Genomic DNA, 19,783 nt, shown 5'->3' with positions numbered 1-19,783 from the left:
GACATAGTTAAGTGTAACTAAATTCAGATGAGTTTACTTTTCCTGCAGTGAACTGAATAGTTGGGCCATGACTGTTTACAGTTGAGCTCAAAGATTTTGTTTACTTTTATGTAGGGTGTAGCAAGGTTCAAAGGTCATTCTCGGTTTAAACTGAAAGACACAGCTCCCTGCTGCATTGGGACTCAACAGAGACTCCCTTCAATCAAACTGTTCTTTCTCAAATGTCATCCAAAATGCGTAAGTTAAATACCAGTTGTTTTTTTTAATTGTTTGTGCAACACCGTCTGTTTGTCTGTTTGAGGAAGGAAACGAGTGAAAGAGAAGTACGTGACAGATAAGAACAAATTATGCCTAATGATCTTTGAAAGAGTTAGACTCTCTCTGGCAAATTGCAAGAAGCTCAGCTTCACACCAGCAGGCTGTTTAACACCTCTCAGACAGAGAAGTCAACAATGTTGTTGTAAATCTTTCTGTGTTATGATTTCATAGCAACAGTGGTCTTTGTTTCTGTTTTTCTTTTCCCTCCTAATCTACATAACTGACTGTTTTGTTTTTTTAAAGTCAAGGTTGCTCCCGCTCACTCATATTGTAGCCATGACAGTGTATAAAAAAATATATATTTAAAAAAACATAATAATAATAATAATACTCAAAATAACTTTCTTTTTTCCCCCTCAACTGAAATCAGCTCAGTGCAGCTGATTTCACTCAGGAACCGGCAAGGAGAGCCCAATCAGTGAAAACAGCTGTTGTTTGACTGAACTGAAAACCTGCTGTGGGGTTCAAGAGGAGGCACGAAAGAGAGAGAGGAAGGACTATACTAGAAAAGGTTTTCACATGCACAGTCACACACTGATGGCTCAAACTGAATGTGTGAGTGAGAAGAAGCGGGGAGGGAGGGGGGGTGAGGGTGAGAACAGCAGAAGTAAGTAAGTGTGTGTGTGAGAGAGAGAGTCAGTCAGAGATGACTTCCACTCCACCCACATCCATCCGTGTCCAAAGTGAGGGGGAGGTGAAGCAGTTACTGCGCTATTAACTGGCATCATTTAGTTCAGTTTAGTGTGGAGGAAAGACTAGTCAAGACTCCTGATCAGGTATGACTCTCTGCACGTATGACACTCTTATTGATTTTTATTTGTTTTCCTGTCTCACCAAATCAGCACTGGTAGTCAGTTTAACACTTAATGAACATGTTTTTGTATTAAAAAGGCGCATGCTGTTATGCAGTTAAGGTTTGCATTGCTTGATCGTTTTATGTTGTTGTTGGCTATAGACAAACCCCCCCCCAGGGCGAGTGATGTTTCATAACTATAGAAGCCTCTACTTGTTTGTGCTTGTTTAAAAAAACACTAAAATGGTAGAAAAGGTTACTTTAGTAAAACAGGAACTGAAAAGCTATAGTAGCAATAAGGTTAAGACTAGCCTTAATGAAATACTGCGGCAGGTTGTGAGGATAGGATGTGGTGATTCACCAGCTGATCGCATGGAGAAAGAATGAAGCGACTAATGGAAAAGGGTGACACAGGCTGCAAAAATTGAACTCCTTTTTGCAGGGAGTTTGGGCCATGCTGAAATACAGCAGAATCATGTTAGCAGGTCATCTGTTGGGAGAGTGCACATTTCAGCTAAAGAGAGTGCTGATGAGTGATGTTTGGCTTTCAAAAAAAAGGGAAGTTGAGGGGGAGAAATGGAGAGAATGTGTGCGTATTGATTGTGTACAAAAGGGTATGATCCAGCAAGACAACACTCTGATCTTCCTCTTTTTGAATTGCAATAAATTTCCTTTAATGTACAGTATTTTGCAAAGTTCAGGATTATCGTGCGCTGAAGAAAAACCGCCGTGCTCCAGCCACACTCATCTTTCTTTTTTCTTGAGAATAGGCCTGGGTGTAAGTTTCACCCATAAATTATAGTTAAAAGCGTGTCAAGAAACTGAAACCTATCAGAAACGATCAGTTAAACCTCTATCAGTAAGACCTGGTAGTTTTCTTTGTCTGACTGTAAAGGGTAAAGCCAGTTCTCCGATAAACATGTCCTGTCGTGTTCATCCTGAACTGGAATATACCTGGGTATAGTCTTCTCAACCGGCCAAGACATGCTGTAAAGTGAAAGGCAGAAGGATTTAAACCTTTATTGGTGAAAGTTCTTTTTCCTTCTTTTTTTCTTCTTCTGTAAAACCACCTGTAGTGTTGAGCACAAACATCCCCGCACAGTTGTGCGCCTTGTGGTTCGTCCTATTTTTAGGGCAGCTTGAGATGCTGTTAGAGTTATTTTTGCACCTTGTGCAATTCTGCAGTCTGCCCGGTGCAAGCAAGCAACACATGCCAACCGGTTTTCTAGTTGCCTGCTGTTCAGGGAAACGCAGCAGAGTGTGACCACGTTGAAAAGATGTGCTACAGTAAGACGAACATGCTCATTTCAGCTCTACAAGTCTCTCAAGAGGAAGTGCGTAGGGTCTATTGGAGGAAGGGGAAGGGTGGAGGTGGTGGAGGGGACTTCAGTAGAAAGGGTGTAACAGTGGGTTTAACAGGTTTTCTCCACCAAAGGATACTGATCAGCTTGCATACTCCCCTCTTTAAGAAAGGGTTAACAGAACAGAGCTGATATTTCATGCTAGCTTATAAATGAAAGCAATCACTGCCTTTATACAGAATTCCACCCAGCTGGATCAACAATGAGTTCCCATGTCAAACTTCGGAAGGAGCGGGTCAGTGTGGTGGACTACGACATTCAAATCAAAGGTAAAAGGCATGTGGTGGTTTGTGCCACACTGAGAAACACAACCTCTTTATTTCACACCATCTTAACTCTGATCAGTGAAACCAGTTTCTAACCTACTTGTCACAGTAAGTGTGTCTTTGTCGGCCTTTCAGAGGTTCGCTGTCAGCTTGTAGACCAACTGAAAGTATTGGACTTGCAACTTGAGCAAAAGAACCAACAGCTGCAAGACCTGACAGACTACCTGCGTCGACGGGGTGAGATTGAAAGCGAGTATGCTCGTTCCCTGGAAAAACTAGCAGAAAGGTTCACATCAAGGATAAAGAGGTAATTGCACACTGCACATAACGTGCTAAACTACACAGCAGTTCATTTCAATCTTCAAAGTTTGTGTCCTTTTGTATTTTTTTTTCTTGTTTATGCATGACCACGCTCAGGAAGGAGCCCAGTAGTAACTCTGTGTCCCAAGTATGGCTTACTCTGCTGTCCCAGACCCGCCAAGAAAGTAGGGACCATAATGGACTGAGTGAAAGCTGCAACAACTTTCTCACCCAACCTCTCACACATTGTGTGGAGTACACACAGCGCCTTGCAAAGAAGGTACTACTGCAAGCGCTCACCCACGAACACACTGCCATGCACTTCTGCAGTGCAAATGACATAATACTTGCTCTGTTATCGTTTTTCCATTCTCACTTTAACCACCAGTTCATGTTTTTCCAAATCTTGATATTTAAAGTATGACGTGGGTCACTGTGTCCTTGCTGTGTCGTGTCATCTCACTTCTCTGATATTTTGTCTGTGTTTTCCAGAGTAAAGACATCTGCATTCAGCTACAAGATGGGCTACTCAAGGTTACCACAGAGCTACAGGCGGTACGTGAGAAACCAACCACACAGAATGTTTTCCGTTTCTTAAGTACACAGAGGAAAGCATTGCTTTTTGTGCCTGTGTGCAGGCATGGCGAACATACTACCAGTACCACTCAGACTATGTCTGTGCAGAGGGGAAGCTGAGGGAAGCAGAGAAGCAAGAGGAAAAGCAGAAGCAGAGTGCAAATAAAAAACTGGAGAGGCTGATAGAAAAGGTAAATGCTTGGTGTCATGTGCGTGCATGCACGTATCATGTGACTCTTACTGACAATGTTTATGTGCTGTAGAGACAAATTAAAGTCCAAGAAATAAAGCTGAAGTGCAGCAAGGCCCGAAATGAGTACCTCCTAAACCTGGCTGCAGCCAATTCCTCCATGAATAAGTACTACCTGCAAGACATCTCTACTCTCATAGATGTGAGTACATCAGTCACCTTTTCCTTTCAACATACAAAAACCCTACATAGCACTCAAGGTCATGATCTCTCATGTCATTTGAACCCCAGCGCTCATTGTTTCCATTCCTTCTGTCATGATCTGAAAGCTCTCGAATGAATGAAGTGATTCTAAATTCAGTTTCCTCCTCCAGTGTGCAGATACAGGTTACCACACCACTTTGGGCAGGGTGATGCAGGCCTACTTGTCAAGACGGTGGAAGGCCCAGGATAACCTGAGCGCAGGCCTGCAGCAAATAGAGGAGACCGTGTCTAGACTGGACCAGAGCCGGGATAGAGACATCCTCCTGCAGGACAACTACAACACCTTCTCTATGCCCCTACGCTTCCCCTATCAGCCCCACGATGGGGACCAGGTGTGTATTTTGATTAAATTATGTAAAGGAACTTTATATATTAAGTGTGTGGAACAACTCTAGACTCCCTTACATTCTGTCGGTGCTGTGCTTTTTGGAAATCGAATTTCCCAGAGGAACCCACCCGAGGGATTAATAAAGTTCTATCTTATCTTATCTTATTTCAGGTTACTCAGGTCAGTGCGGAGTGTGAGATGATATGCGAACTGGAGACCAGATTCAAACAGATACAAACTCGACTGCAAGCCGTCACCCAGGAAACTGAGGAGGTAAAGAAAATCGCACCAACCAGGGCTGCTCGTTATCATATTTTGAATTTTAACGAGGCTGCAAATAGTCTATGAAAATTTCTTCTTGTTTCCTTATTCTAATTTTAGTTAAACTTATTAAAGCATCACAGCCTCAAGTACAGAAAGGAAGTAAAAGTGCTTAAAAGTGATGAAGATGCAAAAGCACTATAATAAAAGGCGAGAATGCCTTCCACCTCATTATTGACTATATTTAGCCCTTTTTTTAATAGTTCTCATGATCTCAGTGTGTAAGACAAGTATAAATCTCAGCAGTTCTGCTGGCACTTGAAAGTGACATAATGTCTCAAATGTGGGTATCTACACAACACACCTCTCACCCTGCTGCTCTCACATAGGTTAATAAGAGCATGTCAGCAGCCCAGGCTTCTCTGCTGGAGGGCATCGGCGATGATCTGGAGCCTTCATCTCAGGAGGGCAGCACTGAAAATCTGACTGTAAAGCCCAGCGCCACTCGACGACGGGCCAGCCTGCAGGAAATAGAATACCTCTACTTTACTGTGAGTCGGTAAAATTTGGGGGCAACAGCAATGATGTGCAGTTGGTGTGGTAACGATAAAAAAAATACTAATCTGATCGGTGTAATTTGTTTTACAGAAAGTAAAGGAGTACCTCGTTGGCAGCTCTCTTGTATCTAAACTGCAAGTTAAACATGATCTGCTTAAAGAAGCTGTAGAAAAAGGTATTGCTTCTGCATTTCTCACGTTACAATACCACAAGTTGTTGACTCTGTGTCACAAACAAAATACCAAACACAGAGTATTTCTCCTTTTTAAAACGGATTGCTCTTATCATATGTTACGTCCTTTTTCTTTTCTTCCCAGCTGAAGTATCAAATGACCATCAGCCTCGGTATGAATATAATTATTTTTAACAGTTGTCGCTGAGTCATCGTTTTTATTTATTCATGCTACCAGTCTTAACACTGTGCCTCCACGGTCCTGTGTGTCATTCTCCAGACACACTGGAAAGTCTATGCGTGTCAGAAAGAATCACTCGAGTGCCAATTTGATGCACAGCCAAAAACTTTTCAATGGAGACATGCTGTCCTTCATAACGGTAACACCGGTTTCCTCTTTCAGCTCTCTCGTTGTCATTTTAGTTTTTCCCTTTGACTTGTGATGAGTCAGTGAAATTTATTGTTTATTTTCAATTCAGGCATCAGGACAACAGATTCCAATTGTTGTGGAAAGCTGCATTCGCTATATCAACCTCCATGGTGAGTCTTCATTGCTGAAGTAACATTAAACCATTAGATGTTATTGTAAAAAGACAGCTGCAGACACACATACATCTAGCCTCTTGTGTTTAAAAGTGACTGAGGGAAACAGGCACTCATTTTAGACCACTGCGATAATCTGTCTGCCCATCAGGACTCCACCATGAAGGGATATTTAGAGTGCCGGGGTCTCAGTTGGAGGTCAATAACCTCAGGGACGCTTTTGAGCGAGGTAGGGGTGTGTGTATTTGTTAGATTAACTTCTATTCATAGCGCTCCTCTCCATGGAGCATTAATAATGTGGGGCAGTGTGCCATGGGCTTCCCCTGCAGGAGAGGACCCTTTGGCTGAGGGGAGTTATGACCTTGACTCGGTGGCTGGAGTGCTGAAGCTTTACTTCAGGGGTTTAGATAATCCACTCTTCCCCCTTGACAGCACCAATCTGCTCCTGGAGCATGCCCGTGAGTGTTCTTGTGCACCTGTGGATATAATTAGTGTGGCTAAGGATGCTCAGCAGCAACTTCTCTTTTATTTCATCACCTTTTTGTTTTCCAGAAATAAAGAATGAGGCAGAGCGAGCAGCTGAGCTGAAAGCTGTGATTTCTTCCTTCCCCGAGCCTGCTATCATCGTCATGAGATACCTCTTTGCATTCCTTTATCAGTGAGTGTCGTTACCTGTGACTTGAATATGGAAAACCTGAATTTTTGCCTTTTTCTCATTGCTGAATCATTCTGTGAGAATCATTAACATCCACTGTTAGTGCAGTTAAATAAGATTATATGAGGTAAAAACAACCAATAAAATTAACCAACTTTAATTTTTCTTTGTTTCTTTATTTACTCCTCTCTCTCTGCCTTCAGTGTGTCGGAGTATAGTGACGAGAACATGATGCAACCTTACAATCTGGCCGTGTGTTTTGGCCCGAGCCTGATAAGAGGGGCTCATGATGACGACGTCGTGACCCTGCAGCCTCAGATCAATGCCCTGGTGAAGGACATCATCATTGAGCAAGAAAGCATCTTCCCCACTCAGAGCGAAGTGCCGGGACCAGTTTATGAGAAATGCATGACACTAGAACTGGATGACGGGTACAGTGAAAAAGTGTAGTTCACATAACATGCGGGGGTTGGGGGGTGTATTGTGGAATGATTATATTATGCTCTTTACTTCACAGAGAGACCAATGTTGATGGAGATATAGAAACTGAGTACACCCCTAGCAAAGATGGTAAGTTTATGTGGCTATTTCAGTTCATCGCTTCATTAAAAATATATAATGATGTCTTTGAAGAATAACAAAGGATGTATACATTTGCTTTGCTGCAGATTTAGAAATGGGTTTTTTGGCTGACAACAGCACAAGTATGTCAATGTCTGGAGTAGCAGCACCCAGAAGGGGAGAACGCCCCAGAGCTAATAGCAGCGGGGCACTAGAACACAAATTAACAGCTGCACCAGGAGGAGGCAGCTTCGGTTCAGGTGGAAAGTGCACACTTCAGATTCCTGTTGGGCCGCAATGTAAGCCAAGGAGGATGCCCTCTCCTTGTTATGGGCAAGAGTAAGTAACCCAACAACAGCTGACTGACTGTGCTTGAGTAAAACATAATTATTCAGACTGATCTTTCTGCATACAGCTACCAGCGACGGTCATCTGAGGATATAGCCTCTCGAGTAGATAAGGTGTGTCTTGTTTTTCTTATAGCTCTCTGTTTATAACCTAATAAATGTCTTTAAAAAGAAAAATACCGCATCATTGTGCAATGAGCCAACTTTAAATGAAGCCATTATAAAGGGTTCTCACAGTAATCTGTGTCTGTAGCTGTAAGCGTTACAACATCAGAGGTTGCTAAAGGGGACAATGAGCCAAACTGTACTTGGAAATGTGCTGCTGCTAAAGAGCAAGTGGCTGAGCTGTCCTTCCTTTTTTTTTATTTTTTTTATTTTTTTGAAAAAAATCCATTTTTGATAACCAAAAAGAAGAACTAAGTGTTAACGGTAGCAGGAAACCCACAGTCTGGGTTTCCTGCTTACGAAAATCTGAGTGGTGTTCAGTAAATTACTATGCAGAGTAATTAGTCATTGCCAAGAGCGGCGAGCAGAAACAGAAGTTCTGAAGTCGAAAAGTAGAGAAAACGGACACTTCCCCCTGTTTCCTCTCTCATCCGTACTTTTTTATTTTCACATTACAGGAAGTCTGTCGCCAGATGGACTCAGTCTTTAAGGAGCTTTTGATTCGACAAACCCATCAGGATCCCACCCCCACTGTGTCCTCCCCCTCAGTCCAGACTCCCCAGAAGAAAGGAAAGCAGGATGGGCGCAGGGGGAGAGGAACAGGGCTCTTCAAATCAGCAGATGCAGCGGACTGAGATGATCAGCAATGGCACAAGAAGACACACGGGGCGAGGGAGAGATGATACTAATGGAAGTTGAGGTGTAGCGTGAAGGCCTTTGACAGTAGCTTTCAGCACATCTATTTCTAGAAACCTGAGATCCTTGACTGAGAGTCCTTTCTCTGAGGTCTCCTTGACTCAGTCCTGTCTTACGTGTGATGTACAGCAGATTTCCACAGGCCTGCGGTACTATGTCAAAACTGTGAACTACTTGAAATGCACCAATGTGTTTGTAGGCATTTTTGATATTTGCACTTCTTCTCTTATTATATTAAACAGCTGCCCTGCCAGTCAATAATTTTTAGTCAATACAGGCATAAGTGCTCACTCTTAATCAAATTTCTGTCAAAATGAGATGCTGGCACAAAGTCAAGAAAACTGTGAATGTTATAGTTGTAAACGTCAATTCCTACTTATCTCTTTATGATTTATCTGTATATTTGAACTACATGCTGATTAAATAATTTGTCTAGGCTTACTGCTTCATTAGATGTGTATGTAAAACATGACTATAACTTGCATTTCTTTTCTTCATCCTGGGGTTTTATACATAGAATAATATATTCGGGCTTAAGTAAAAGTAGTCGAGATGCTCCTTTCTCATACAACATTGGCTAGATGCCTCTGGGGCCTCCTTCAGTAATTGAAGGCCAGACGAGATGTATTCTTTTCAGTGTTTTCTGGGTTTCTCCCAGGTGTCCCACCCTGTGGATGTCCCTGGGAAAACCTTCAGTGGAATATGCTTGGGACGCTATTCCAAACATCCAAAATCGCTCCAAACATCTAAGCTCCTTACCCCTGCACCACTGCTCAATCTATACCAATATCTCTGTTGGTGTCTTGTCCTGTTTAATTTATTTAAATTTGATTTATATTGCTTCAAATCACTTAAAGGTATGTTTAAAAAAAAAATAGGCCTCACTCTTCTTTACTTAGGGAAGCAAATCACCCTGAACATGGAAGGATCATCATTTATTAACAAAGCACCACAATCAGGTCGTCTGCTGACTTTCACCAAGGTGTGTCTCAGTAGCCTGAGTACATTTTTTTTTTAATGATTTTCAATTTAGGAGAATCACAAAATATCTAATAAAGAGATTTCTTAAGTTCCCTCAACTGGACACTCATCTTTGTCCAACCTGTCTATAAAGGTGGAGATAATTAATGATAATTATTATTATAATATATATTATAACTGAATTATTACATATTTTTCAAAGGCAATGTCACAAATTTCTGTATACCCTAGATCCTCAAGGATGTCAAACTCATTGTAAATCATGGGCCACATACTTTGATTCTAAGTGAACCTCCACTTTCTTTCATTGTAAAGAAGTTTAAGTGCACATTTGATCCATGCGATATCTTAATATAAGAACAAGAAGTGCACTCTCAACCGCATGTCTCCTCCATTCTATATTATAAACAAATGCTCTAGTATTAAATAAAACAAATATATCAACACAACTCTGGGCTTAAATTGAAAAATAATAATCTAATTCCCCAAACTGTGCTGTTATTTCTAAAACAACATTTTTTGTAATTCACAGAAAGTGTATTATTTATTTCTTTACTTCTTTCACTCGTTTATTTATTTTTACTTTTGTCCAGTTTAAACTTTTCTGTTAATTGTCTGTCTATTACTTTATTACTTTGCTGTGGTGTGAATGACCATGAGGGAGGCTTTCATTAGAAATTTGTAAAAAATAAATAAGGTCAGTTTGTTAAAGCTGTTTAGATCCATCATTTACTGACTTCCGGCCATTTTGATTCTGATGACGTGTCGACGGGGCACTTTCCCAGGGTGCTCTGCGGTTTCGAGAGTCCACGTCATTGGTGCGCAGACGCAGAGGTGCAGAAGCGCTGTGAGCTGAGGTGGACTTCTTCCTTTTTACTGTTTGGAAGGAGCCGAGCACTCAGGCAACTGGACCTCAGGAGCAACACGAAACCTCTTAAACAACCTCCGAGACGTCACGATGATCCGGATAGCCGCCTTCTTTGCGCTGCTGGTGGTCGCCTGCTCAGGTAAGACAACTCTGTAAGAGAGAATACCGGGTTAATAAGCCTGTAATGCTAATCAGCTTTAGCTAGTAGCTAATTCATTGAATCACTACCCGCAATCTCGTAGCCACAGGAGGGCAGAGTGGTGAAAGTTGTATTATCTATAGATGCTGTGTAGATGATCATGTGCAGGATTTCAGCTGACCTCAACTCTGCTCTTTGTGCCCATAGGAGAGAGCTGCACGGACCCAGTCATCACTCCGTCGGCCTACACCACCTCTGACGCCGTCATCTCATCAGAGTCTGTCTTCATCGTTGAACTCAGCCTGACCTGCGCCAACGGAGCACAGGTAACTGTCCACCTCTAACACAGCCAGCAGCACAATGATGTACTGATGCTACTGGAGCACTCATGGTGATTTCTGCTCTCTGCAGAGCGTAACGCTGTATGCTGATGTCAATGGAAGACAGTTCCCTGTAACCAGAGGACAGGACGTTGGAAAGTACCAGGTATGGATTCACATGTGGCTACAGGTCAAGGTACTTGCTTTTACTGAATCTGATTTGTTAGCAGAGTGAAAAAAAATCAATCAGTCTCAAGCCTGGATGAAAGGGGAGGTTTGCATCAAGAAGGGCATCTGGTGTAAAATCTTTGCCAAATCAAACATGCGGGGCATCAAGGAAAAGGTTTCCATACCAGATCGATCGGGGCCCAGGTTAACAACAATGGCCACCTCCAGTGCTGCTGGCCAACAGGATGCTGGTTGATAGTGTGCTACTACTGACTGAAGACAAATTAAGAGGAGAAGGGGAAAAGATGATAGGAGGCAGGGAGAGAGAAGGAGGCTAGTCTAGGTGAGAGTAGGAAACTCTAAATGTACACTGGACAAAGGATGTTGAGTATGAAGCAGCCAGGAAGGAGAAAAAGAGGAAGAGTGCAGGTGAAGCTGGTGGCAAACGATCCACTGTGATGACCCCTATAAAGGGAGCAGCTGAAAACGTAGTAGCACTTTGTATATTTATGGGTACTGAACTACAGAAGGTTGAACATATAGTCACAATAATTTTAGTGCTGTCTAAATCTATTATGAGCCAGATGATCGTGGTTACAGTTTTACCCGATACTGCTTTATTTCTCATTGTTTTTATCAGCTTTGTGCCAGTAATAATGTCTCATTATAAAAAGTTTCAGAAACGGTTTGAATTTTTTCAGCCAAGATTAGACAGCACCAAATCAGTATTACACAACTAATAAATATTAGTTACAGATATATGTAAATGTAATCTCATTTACTGATAGACTCACAGCAGTCAGTTGGCTGGTATTAGCCTATACTGATCAGCTCTTAATTGAGACCACCCTTAAAGCTTATAAGCAAAGGTGGGAGAAAATATCAAAGTACTTCCTCTTGTTATACATTTTCACTATGCTGGATGGATTCGTACATACATATTGATATCAAAACATGCTGCCCTTTAACTGGATTTTCCTGCCAGTTTGGTCATGACTTCATGACTTCTTGTAGCAGTAATTTCAGTAAATTGCAATAAAAAGGAAAAAGTGGACAGCAAATTATAGAAATTAAGTGAACCAACACACTAATACACACACACACCAGTGCAATAAAAATATATTAAATTCCTTTGTCAAAAGTAATTTCTATTGAATTAATAGTCACAGGATGTCTTTGATTAGGTGGCTGCCCCGAGGTTTATTGACCCTTCACAGATGAACAATCTCATGTAGAGCTTATAAAAAAAAAAGAAATATTGTTGATTTACTATAGGTGAGTGTCTTTTTCAAATAAGGACTACCGGGGTCATTAGGATACTTGTACCTTATGACTTGCTTAGACAGTAGTTTACATTTATCCCTAACCCTTTCATCAGCAGGCCATTAAAATACACGTTTGCCTTTTAGTACAGACTCGAGGCTTTACATTTAGACACATTTTTAAACTAAAAGTATCTTAAAGAAACAAAAAAAAGTAAATAATCAGCTATTATTAAATGTGTACTTTCTTCCATCAGGTGTCCTGGAGTCTTCCTCACAAACAGGCAACCTCTGGAACATATCAGGTCAAATTCTTCGATGAGGAGTCCTACAGTGCCCTGCGCAAGGTTAGTGTATTATGTGTTGTTGATCAGCTTACGGTTTCCTTTGCTTGAGCTCCACTTGTTTTGAAATGAGTCGTCTTTATAATCAAATATGCTTTAATTTCAATTAAATCTGTTAATCTCATTTGCTCCAGGCCCAGAGAAACAATGAAGACGTAAATGCCATTCACCCTCTCTTCTCTGTCAACATTGACCACAGGGTGAGTTTCTTCTAGGATCTCAGACTGAACACATCACTTGAGTCATGATCCTGCTATCTTGTAAATTAAAAGCCAGTAAACGCCCTTAAATTGTATCAGCTTTAGTGAGCCTACATCAAGTATCACGTAACTTCCTGGCATGTTTGAAAGGTCTCCAGTGAATGAATAAACCCAGAGAGATTATCGCCTGACTGCACACTCTTACAGGCCTCTATTTTGCAGAGTAGTCATATTGTTTCCTTAAGAATTAGTGAAGCTTAAAGAAGAGCAAATGGCAAGTGAACTTTGGACTTAAGTACACATGATTACCAGAAATTTGACATGATAGTGTGCAGGTAACCCTCTAACTTTATTTACCTCCCACTCATGCATCATACCGTCATACAATCAACAGGATGTTACGCTCTCATTAGCAGTGGCTTAAATTGCTCTCTTTAGAGTTGCAAAAAGTTTGACTCAGGGGTCCACCAATTTCATGTTGCCAGCATTTTTTTGCCCCTCGTTGCTTGACGTTACCAAATGTCACTGACTTGCTGCGGTCTCTTTGCTGTTTCCTGTGCGGATGCATCCAAGGGGCCAGTGTCTGATTTATGGTTGGAATCTCTGCATTCATTCAAAACAACAAACTCATGTAAACATGAAACTCCAGTTCCACCTTTAGCTTTGTGTGATTCTCATTTAAAAATAAACCTTATCTGCCTCTTATTGGCACTTGTGCAGCCCCACAGGCCGTTCACTCTGAAACTCTCTCCATTTAAAACCATAAAACTACTATTTAAGCCAACTTTCTTCTGATTGGCTGTCCCTCATTTGCCTTATTTACTCTTGTCCTTAAACCTGTTTCCTTTCCCCCCCCTGCTCACTACAGGGTGCATGGAATGGCCCATGGGTGTCTACTGAAGTGGTTGCTGCCCTCATTGGTATCCTGGTCTACTACTTGGCTTTCAGCGCAAAGAGCACCATCCAAGCATAAACTGACCCAAAACAGCTTTTTAAATACTGGATCATTAAAGACTGATTTCTGATGGGGCTCGACCAATTATCCATCATCCAGTGTTGAGACAAACCAACAGGATTTTGCCACTTGATCTGCTTTGGGGCAAGGAGCAGAAGTAGCAGTCTTTGTATTTTTTTATTCAGACTGTGTCTCTTATGTGCTTTTGAGTCTTTAAAGATGAATTTTGACACACGATTGACTCTCGGTATGGGTGGAGTTTTGTAACAATGGTTTCTTCTTTTGGAAACAACAGATCAGTAAACCTGGACTTTACAAATAAAGAAATCACATAGAGCTCATGCATTGTATTGGGTCCCGCTTAAACAGTGGAACATCCTGACCAGATTGTGCTGCAAAGGTCAAAGCTTCCATGCAAATGAAATGTCAATAATGTGGCTGCGCAGACTGGCCTGAACAGGTCGAGTGGATGTGTCTCCTCCAGGAAAGTGAATAAATGACTTTTATTTTATTGGTTGTAGTAAAGCGAAAATCTATAAATTCCTTTTTCTCTAGACAGATGGGAAGGTCTGTTATTTCACAGCAACACGTCATCTACAGTGCTTCTTTTTATTTTCCAGTCTAGAACTAGCTGCAACTAGTCACCTGAACTCAAGTAACAACCAGCTTTAAGCAGATTTATCTTTCACATGCTGAAGTAGTTGAATTGTATCCCATCTATGGGTGGCCAAGTCGCATGAAAATGTCTCCACCTTTCCTAACTCCCATGCAGCCCCAAAAACAGCATATTTAAATCTGCCTGTTAACGTGTTTACTTTGCAACACGTACAAAGCTACAGGAATTCAAGACGGCCTTGGGGTGAGGGAAAAATAAATCTATCTCAAGGAACACGAGCAGGATAAACCTACCCAAAATTAACAAACCAAAATATCTGTGGAGTTGGCAGAAAAAAAGAAAACCACATGTCAGTGTGGTTTTTCTGCTGTAGTCAGACAGACTTGGTTGGATGATGAGTAAATCCTTTGTGACAGTAACCATCTTGGCCGTTGCAGTCCACTTAAAATCTCTTGATAATCTAAGCATTTATGTTCATAAATCCGGTTACGATAAAAAAGTTTTAAGGCTTTGTGCGTAGTAAATATCATTTGTGCTAGCTTGCAAACTCTTGAAAAACAATTCCTTTTTTTTCTGTAAACATGTTCAGCTTGGAGGCTGTGGCTGAACTCTCAGTGGACATGATGGCTATTTTTGTCAGCGCAAGAGAGGCAGCGCTGTCCCACTGGTATTCCTCGATATTCACGGAGAGCAGTGCATTAAACAAGGCAGCACGTCAGCAGCTTGTGTCCTGTCACATTTTCTCATAACGGGGACACACACATGCACACATGCCAAAAAAAAGAAAAATCTGTTACAGATGTTAATTCTGTGAGCAGGGAGTGCGGTAGCTTGCATTTCCTTTCTAAATTCCTGTAGTGCATTGCCACTGGTTGAGCACACTGTGGCAGCTGTGTGCTGCTGATGGAGACTCGAGGCTGATGCCAGCTTCAACTTTACAGGCAGATTGGATGTGATTTTTACTGGTTATGGTTTACTAATGTTATTATTATGTTGCCTTATGAACTCCATGCCCTCCTTCTGCATCCAGTTTATGACATAGAGGTGCTCAGGGGAAAGTCATGCTGATGTGATCTAGTTTATTACAGAGACTTAAACTTAGCTTATCTATTTCTGTCTGTGCCCCAAATAAGGTTTAGCAAAGACTCTTCACTCCACAGAAAAACAATTTAGCATCAACAAAAACAGCACAACTGCAGCCTCTCACTTAGTCCTATAGAGTTGATGTATACTGCGAGTAAAGTGATCTGCTCACATAAATACTGCACAGTGTAGAGAACACAAGGAGTTTCTCAGATGACCGCTTCTCTGCTGCTTTGTCATCACACATTCACACTTGTGGTTTAAGTGCTTTCGTCTTCTGGCACCTTGACAAGGAGAGAAGAAAGCCATCGCAGTGTTGTTAATTTAGAATAGACAGGGGCTGGAAGGAATCCAGATGTTGCCTCACAGAGTCACCTATTGGACTGTGGGAAGTCGCGGACAGCTGGATGGAGAGATATAAATGGAACGGACAAATAAACACTCAATGGAGGCCAGCGAGTCGATGCTAACACAAAAACTCCTGCTTCTCTTTGTTGTGTGATGGAGTTCAAAGTGCGTAACTCCAGCCAGCACATTAGTGGCCATGACTGCCGATGTGGAATGAAATATTTAGAGATAAATGTTGTCCTTTTAGAAGGAATGATCCGACAGGAAGTCACAGTTTATTCTGTCAATGGCAAATTATTGTCCTATATCTTTGGTTTGTTTTTTCCCCATTTAAGAAAGTAATTTACAAGGTTGTGTAAACAATTCAGTCCCATTTCTATTTATATGATTACATAACCCAAGCTTTTAGTCTTGATTATCAGTGCAAAACATCATTTCTTCTTAAACGTCTCTCATATACAGTGGGGCAAAAAAGTATTTAGTCAGCCACCGATTGTGCAAGTTCCCCCACTTAAAATGATGACAGAGGTCAGTAATTTGCACCAGAGGTACACTTCAACTGTGAGAGACAGAATGTGAAAAAAAAATCCATGAATCCACATGGTAGGATTTGTAAAGAATTTATTCGTAAATTAGGGTGGAAAATAAGTATTTGGTCACCTCAAACAAGGAAAATCTCTGGCTCTCACAGACCTGTAACGTCTTCTGTAAGAAGCTTTTCTGTCCCCCACTCGTTACCTGTATGAATGGCACCTGTTTGAACTCATCATCTGTATAAAAGACACCTGTCCACAGCCTCAAACAGTCAGACTCCAAACTCCGCCATGGCCAAGACCAAAGAGCTTTCGAAGGACACCAGGAAAAGTATTGTAGACCTGCACCAGACTGGGAAGAGTGAATCTACAATAGGCAAGCAGCTTGGTGTGAAAAAATCAACTGTGGGAGCAATCATCAGAAAATGGAAGACATACAAGACCACTGATAATCTCCCTCGATCTGGGGCTCCACGCAAGATCTCATCCCGTGGGGTCAAAATGATCATGAGAACGGTGAGCAAAGATCCCAGAACCACACGGGGGGACCTGGTGAATGACCTGCAGAGAGCTGGGACCAAAGTAACAAAGGTCACCATCAGTAACACACTACAACGGCAGGGAATCAAATCCCGCAGTGCCAGACGTGTTCCGCTGCTGAAGCCAGTGCATGTCCAGGCCCGTCTGAAGTTTGCCAGAGAGCACATGGATGATACAGCAGAGGATTGGGAGAATGTCATGTGGTCAGATGAAACCAAAGTAGAACTTTTTGGTATAAACTCAACTCGTCGTGTTTGGAGGAAGAAGAATACTGAGTTGCATCCCAAGAACACCATACCTACTGTGAAGCATGGGGGTGGAAACATCATGCTATGGGGCTGTTTTTCTGCCAAGGGGACAGGACGACTGATCCGTGTTAAGGACAGAATGAATGGGGCCATGTATCGTGAGATTTTGAGCCAAAACCTCCTTCCATCAGTGAGGACTTTGAAGATGAAACGAGGCTGGGTCTTCCAACATGACAATGATCCAAAACACACCGCCCGGGCAACAAAGGAGTGGCTCCGTAAGAAGCATTTGAAAGTCCTGGAGTGGCCTAGCCAGTCTCCAGACCTCAACCCCATAGAAAATCTGTGGCGGGAGTTGAAAGTCCGTGTTGCTCGGCGACAGCCCCAAAACATCACTGCTCTCGAGAAGATCTGCATGGAGGAATGGGCCAAAATACCAGCTACTGTGTGTGCAAACCTGGTAAAGACCTATAGTAAACGTTTGACCTCTGTTATTGCCAACAAAGGTTATGTTACAAAGTATTGAGTTGTATTTTTGTTATTGACCAAATACTTATTTTCCACCCTGATTTACGAATAAATTCCTTACAAATCCTACCATGTGGATTCATGGATTTTTTTTTTTCACATTCTGTCTCTCACAGTTGAAGTGTACCTCTGGTGCAAATTACTGACCTCTGTCATCATTTTAGGTGGGGGAACTTGCACAATCGGTGGCTGACTAAATACTTTTTTGCCCCACTGTATAGCCTTTTATCAAAAGTTTATCTTTATTATTTTTACACAAGACAAAACATTTGCTGTGAAATAAGGATAACTGCAGAGGAATTTGTGTGTGTGTGTGTGTGTGTGTGTGTGTGTGTGTGTGTGTGTGTGTGCGCGCGCTCAGAGGTGTGTAAAGCACACTGGCTCAGGCCACAGACCTCGATGGGCTTAGCGGGATTCAGCAATGTGGAAACCGGCATTGCACAAATAATTTTCACATGAAGTCAGGCTTTTCTGTCTGTTCCATAGGCATCGTTTTTCCTGCTCGTTCCTCACACTTTTCGCAAAGCAGAACAAAGTCAACAAAGTGTGGGGCTAACTCAGTAATCACAGAGCAGACTGTATCTTTTTACACTGGCTTCCCCTTCCTTCACTACAATAACAGTTCATGCTCTGGTTACTTCATGGTTTTGTTCGTACAGAGGAGGGTGTTATATGTACAGTTGCTCCAGCCCAAACAGCTTGACAGTGTTTGGGGTTACCATAACTCACTGTAGCTTCCAAACCTCTGCACTTATTTTCACTGCATCTCATTCTTCTTGTCCTATTTGGGCATCCTCTCATCTGCTTTGCATGACAATGCAGTTTGCAGTAAAAAAAAAGAACCATGTAAGGGAGGAAATTCCTTTCACTCCTTTTCCACAACATATTAAACATCCCATCCACATGTCACATCAAAAGGACAATATCTGGTGTACAGCTTTTGTTTGTGTTTGCATATTGGCTTGCGTGTGTCTGCGTGTGTGCATGCACTTCTTGCAGCTGGCCCAGAACTATTAAATGGGTGAAGACCAATGTTCCCTCTAAGCTGCGTGCGTGCGCAATTGCGCACTGCTGCCACGGTCTCTGCGCACAGAAAATCTGCGTTGCGCACAAAAAAAAATCTAACCTGAATTGAAATTAAAATTAAAACTTTAACAATTCTGTTTTGCAGTGTTAGTCAGTCAGTGACTGGCTGCTCCCGTATGGGATTAGAACGATGCCACCTTATCCCATAGTCCAGCCAATAACGCGATTCACATTCGTATATACGCAGCTAATCAACGTCGTTGACAGGCTATGACAGCGTCCTTGTGACACCGGTGTTTTAGCGAGCAAAGCGGCGTGGCTGATGTGGAGTGAAGCCACGTTAATGACAACTTGGACAACCATTGGAGATGTGAGCAGGACAGACGGAACAATTGACGGAAAAAAGTGTGGACTTCATACCAGTTTTTAAATTGTGTTGATCGGCCACGTAAAACCAGAGTTATGATAAAAATATCTGCAATGTTTGGTTTTCTTCCTGAATACTGTCGTTGTTTATATTTACTGCAGGAAGAAACGGTAAAAACTGAGTTTTATAAGGAAAACGCTCCAAAGCACTCTCCACCTGTGAGCAAAACCAAAACCCCCCACCCTTTCCTATTGGTCAAAAAATGTACCATGTCGACCAATCAAAAAATGATATAGCAACATGGCATTTAGTGTTTAGGAAAGGGGGAGTTTTAGGAGTGATGGCGGTGTTTTGAGATGTGAGAGATTTGCAACGTTTAGTGCAAATCTTGTGTAGTTAGTGTGTAGTGTAGTCAATAGTTTTGTTGTGTGTGTCAGAAAAATGCTGTAATTATATATTCTTGATTTGAATACTGGCTTGTGTGAAATCCCAGAAATAAACCCCAGACAAAGCGATTCTGTGAACTAAGGTGCAGGTCTATTAGGTTATGCTGTGGTGATCCTCGGGTTGGGGGATGGGTGTTCATACTGGAGTGCAAAATTAAAACCAATGGAAGATGGACAAGAAAAGTTCAAAGCCATCAGGTGCTCAGTTTAGAAAAACAGAGGGAGTGTGGCAGTGGCGGCTAGGACCGCCACTGCCTGCAGGTATCAGGCTGTTGTTCTCCTTTATCTCATAGTGGACAGAAATTATTTTTTGAAGTGGCACAAATAATTTGTGTGGCATCAAATTTGATGCAGAACAGCTGATTGTTCTGTAAATAGTTTGAAATACTTATTTTAAAAAACACCTTGGCTGCATTTTTAGGTAAACAGCTGCAAAAAACTTTGTTTTTTGCATAGC

General features: G+C 41.9%; 2 protein-coding genes across 3 annotated transcripts; both read left to right on the top strand.

Moving 5' to 3' along the window:
- The first annotated feature begins 21 nt into the window (after window positions 1-21).
- LOC101474876 (rho GTPase-activating protein 4) lies at window positions 22-8,792 on the top strand. Of its 2 annotated transcripts, XM_004558723.6 has the most exons (23): window positions 22-237; window positions 689-829; window positions 2,652-2,741; window positions 2,874-3,045; window positions 3,156-3,318; window positions 3,531-3,593; window positions 3,677-3,805; window positions 3,878-4,006; window positions 4,179-4,400; window positions 4,568-4,669; window positions 5,047-5,208; window positions 5,306-5,390; window positions 5,533-5,560; window positions 5,668-5,767; window positions 5,867-5,927; window positions 6,082-6,159; window positions 6,260-6,388; window positions 6,483-6,588; window positions 6,789-7,016; window positions 7,103-7,155; window positions 7,254-7,485; window positions 7,562-7,607; window positions 8,117-8,792. In XM_004558723.6, the coding sequence occupies exons 3-23, from the start codon at window positions 2,675-2,677 to the stop codon at window positions 8,291-8,293; spliced, it is 2,532 nt and encodes an 843-aa protein (XP_004558780.1). In that variant the 5' UTR covers window positions 22-237; window positions 689-829; window positions 2,652-2,674; the 3' UTR covers window positions 8,294-8,792. The 2 variants fall into 2 exon arrangements, with proteins under 2 accessions (XP_004558780.1, XP_012776676.1); XM_012921222.3 differs by lacking the exons at window positions 22-237; window positions 689-829 and adding an exon at window positions 839-1,094.
- Window positions 8,793-10,154: 1,362 nt separating this feature from the next.
- Window positions 10,155-14,102, top strand: ssr4 (signal sequence receptor, delta). The gene is made up of 6 exons (XM_004558724.4): window positions 10,155-10,342; window positions 10,550-10,668; window positions 10,754-10,828; window positions 12,350-12,439; window positions 12,571-12,636; window positions 13,505-14,102. Exons 1-6 carry the CDS (start codon window positions 10,294-10,296, stop codon window positions 13,607-13,609), a joined length of 504 nt encoding a protein of 167 aa, XP_004558781.1. The 5' UTR covers window positions 10,155-10,293; the 3' UTR covers window positions 13,610-14,102.
- The last annotated feature ends 5,681 nt before the right edge of the window (window positions 14,103-19,783 follow it).

The sequence above is a fragment of the Maylandia zebra genome, linkage group LG20 (assembly GCF_041146795.1).
Source record: "Maylandia zebra isolate NMK-2024a linkage group LG20, Mzebra_GT3a, whole genome shotgun sequence".
NCBI lineage: Eukaryota > Metazoa > Chordata > Actinopteri > Cichliformes > Cichlidae > Maylandia > Maylandia zebra.
The sequence above is the reverse complement of the archived record's forward strand: the minus strand, read 5'-3'. Positions and strand labels throughout refer to the sequence as shown.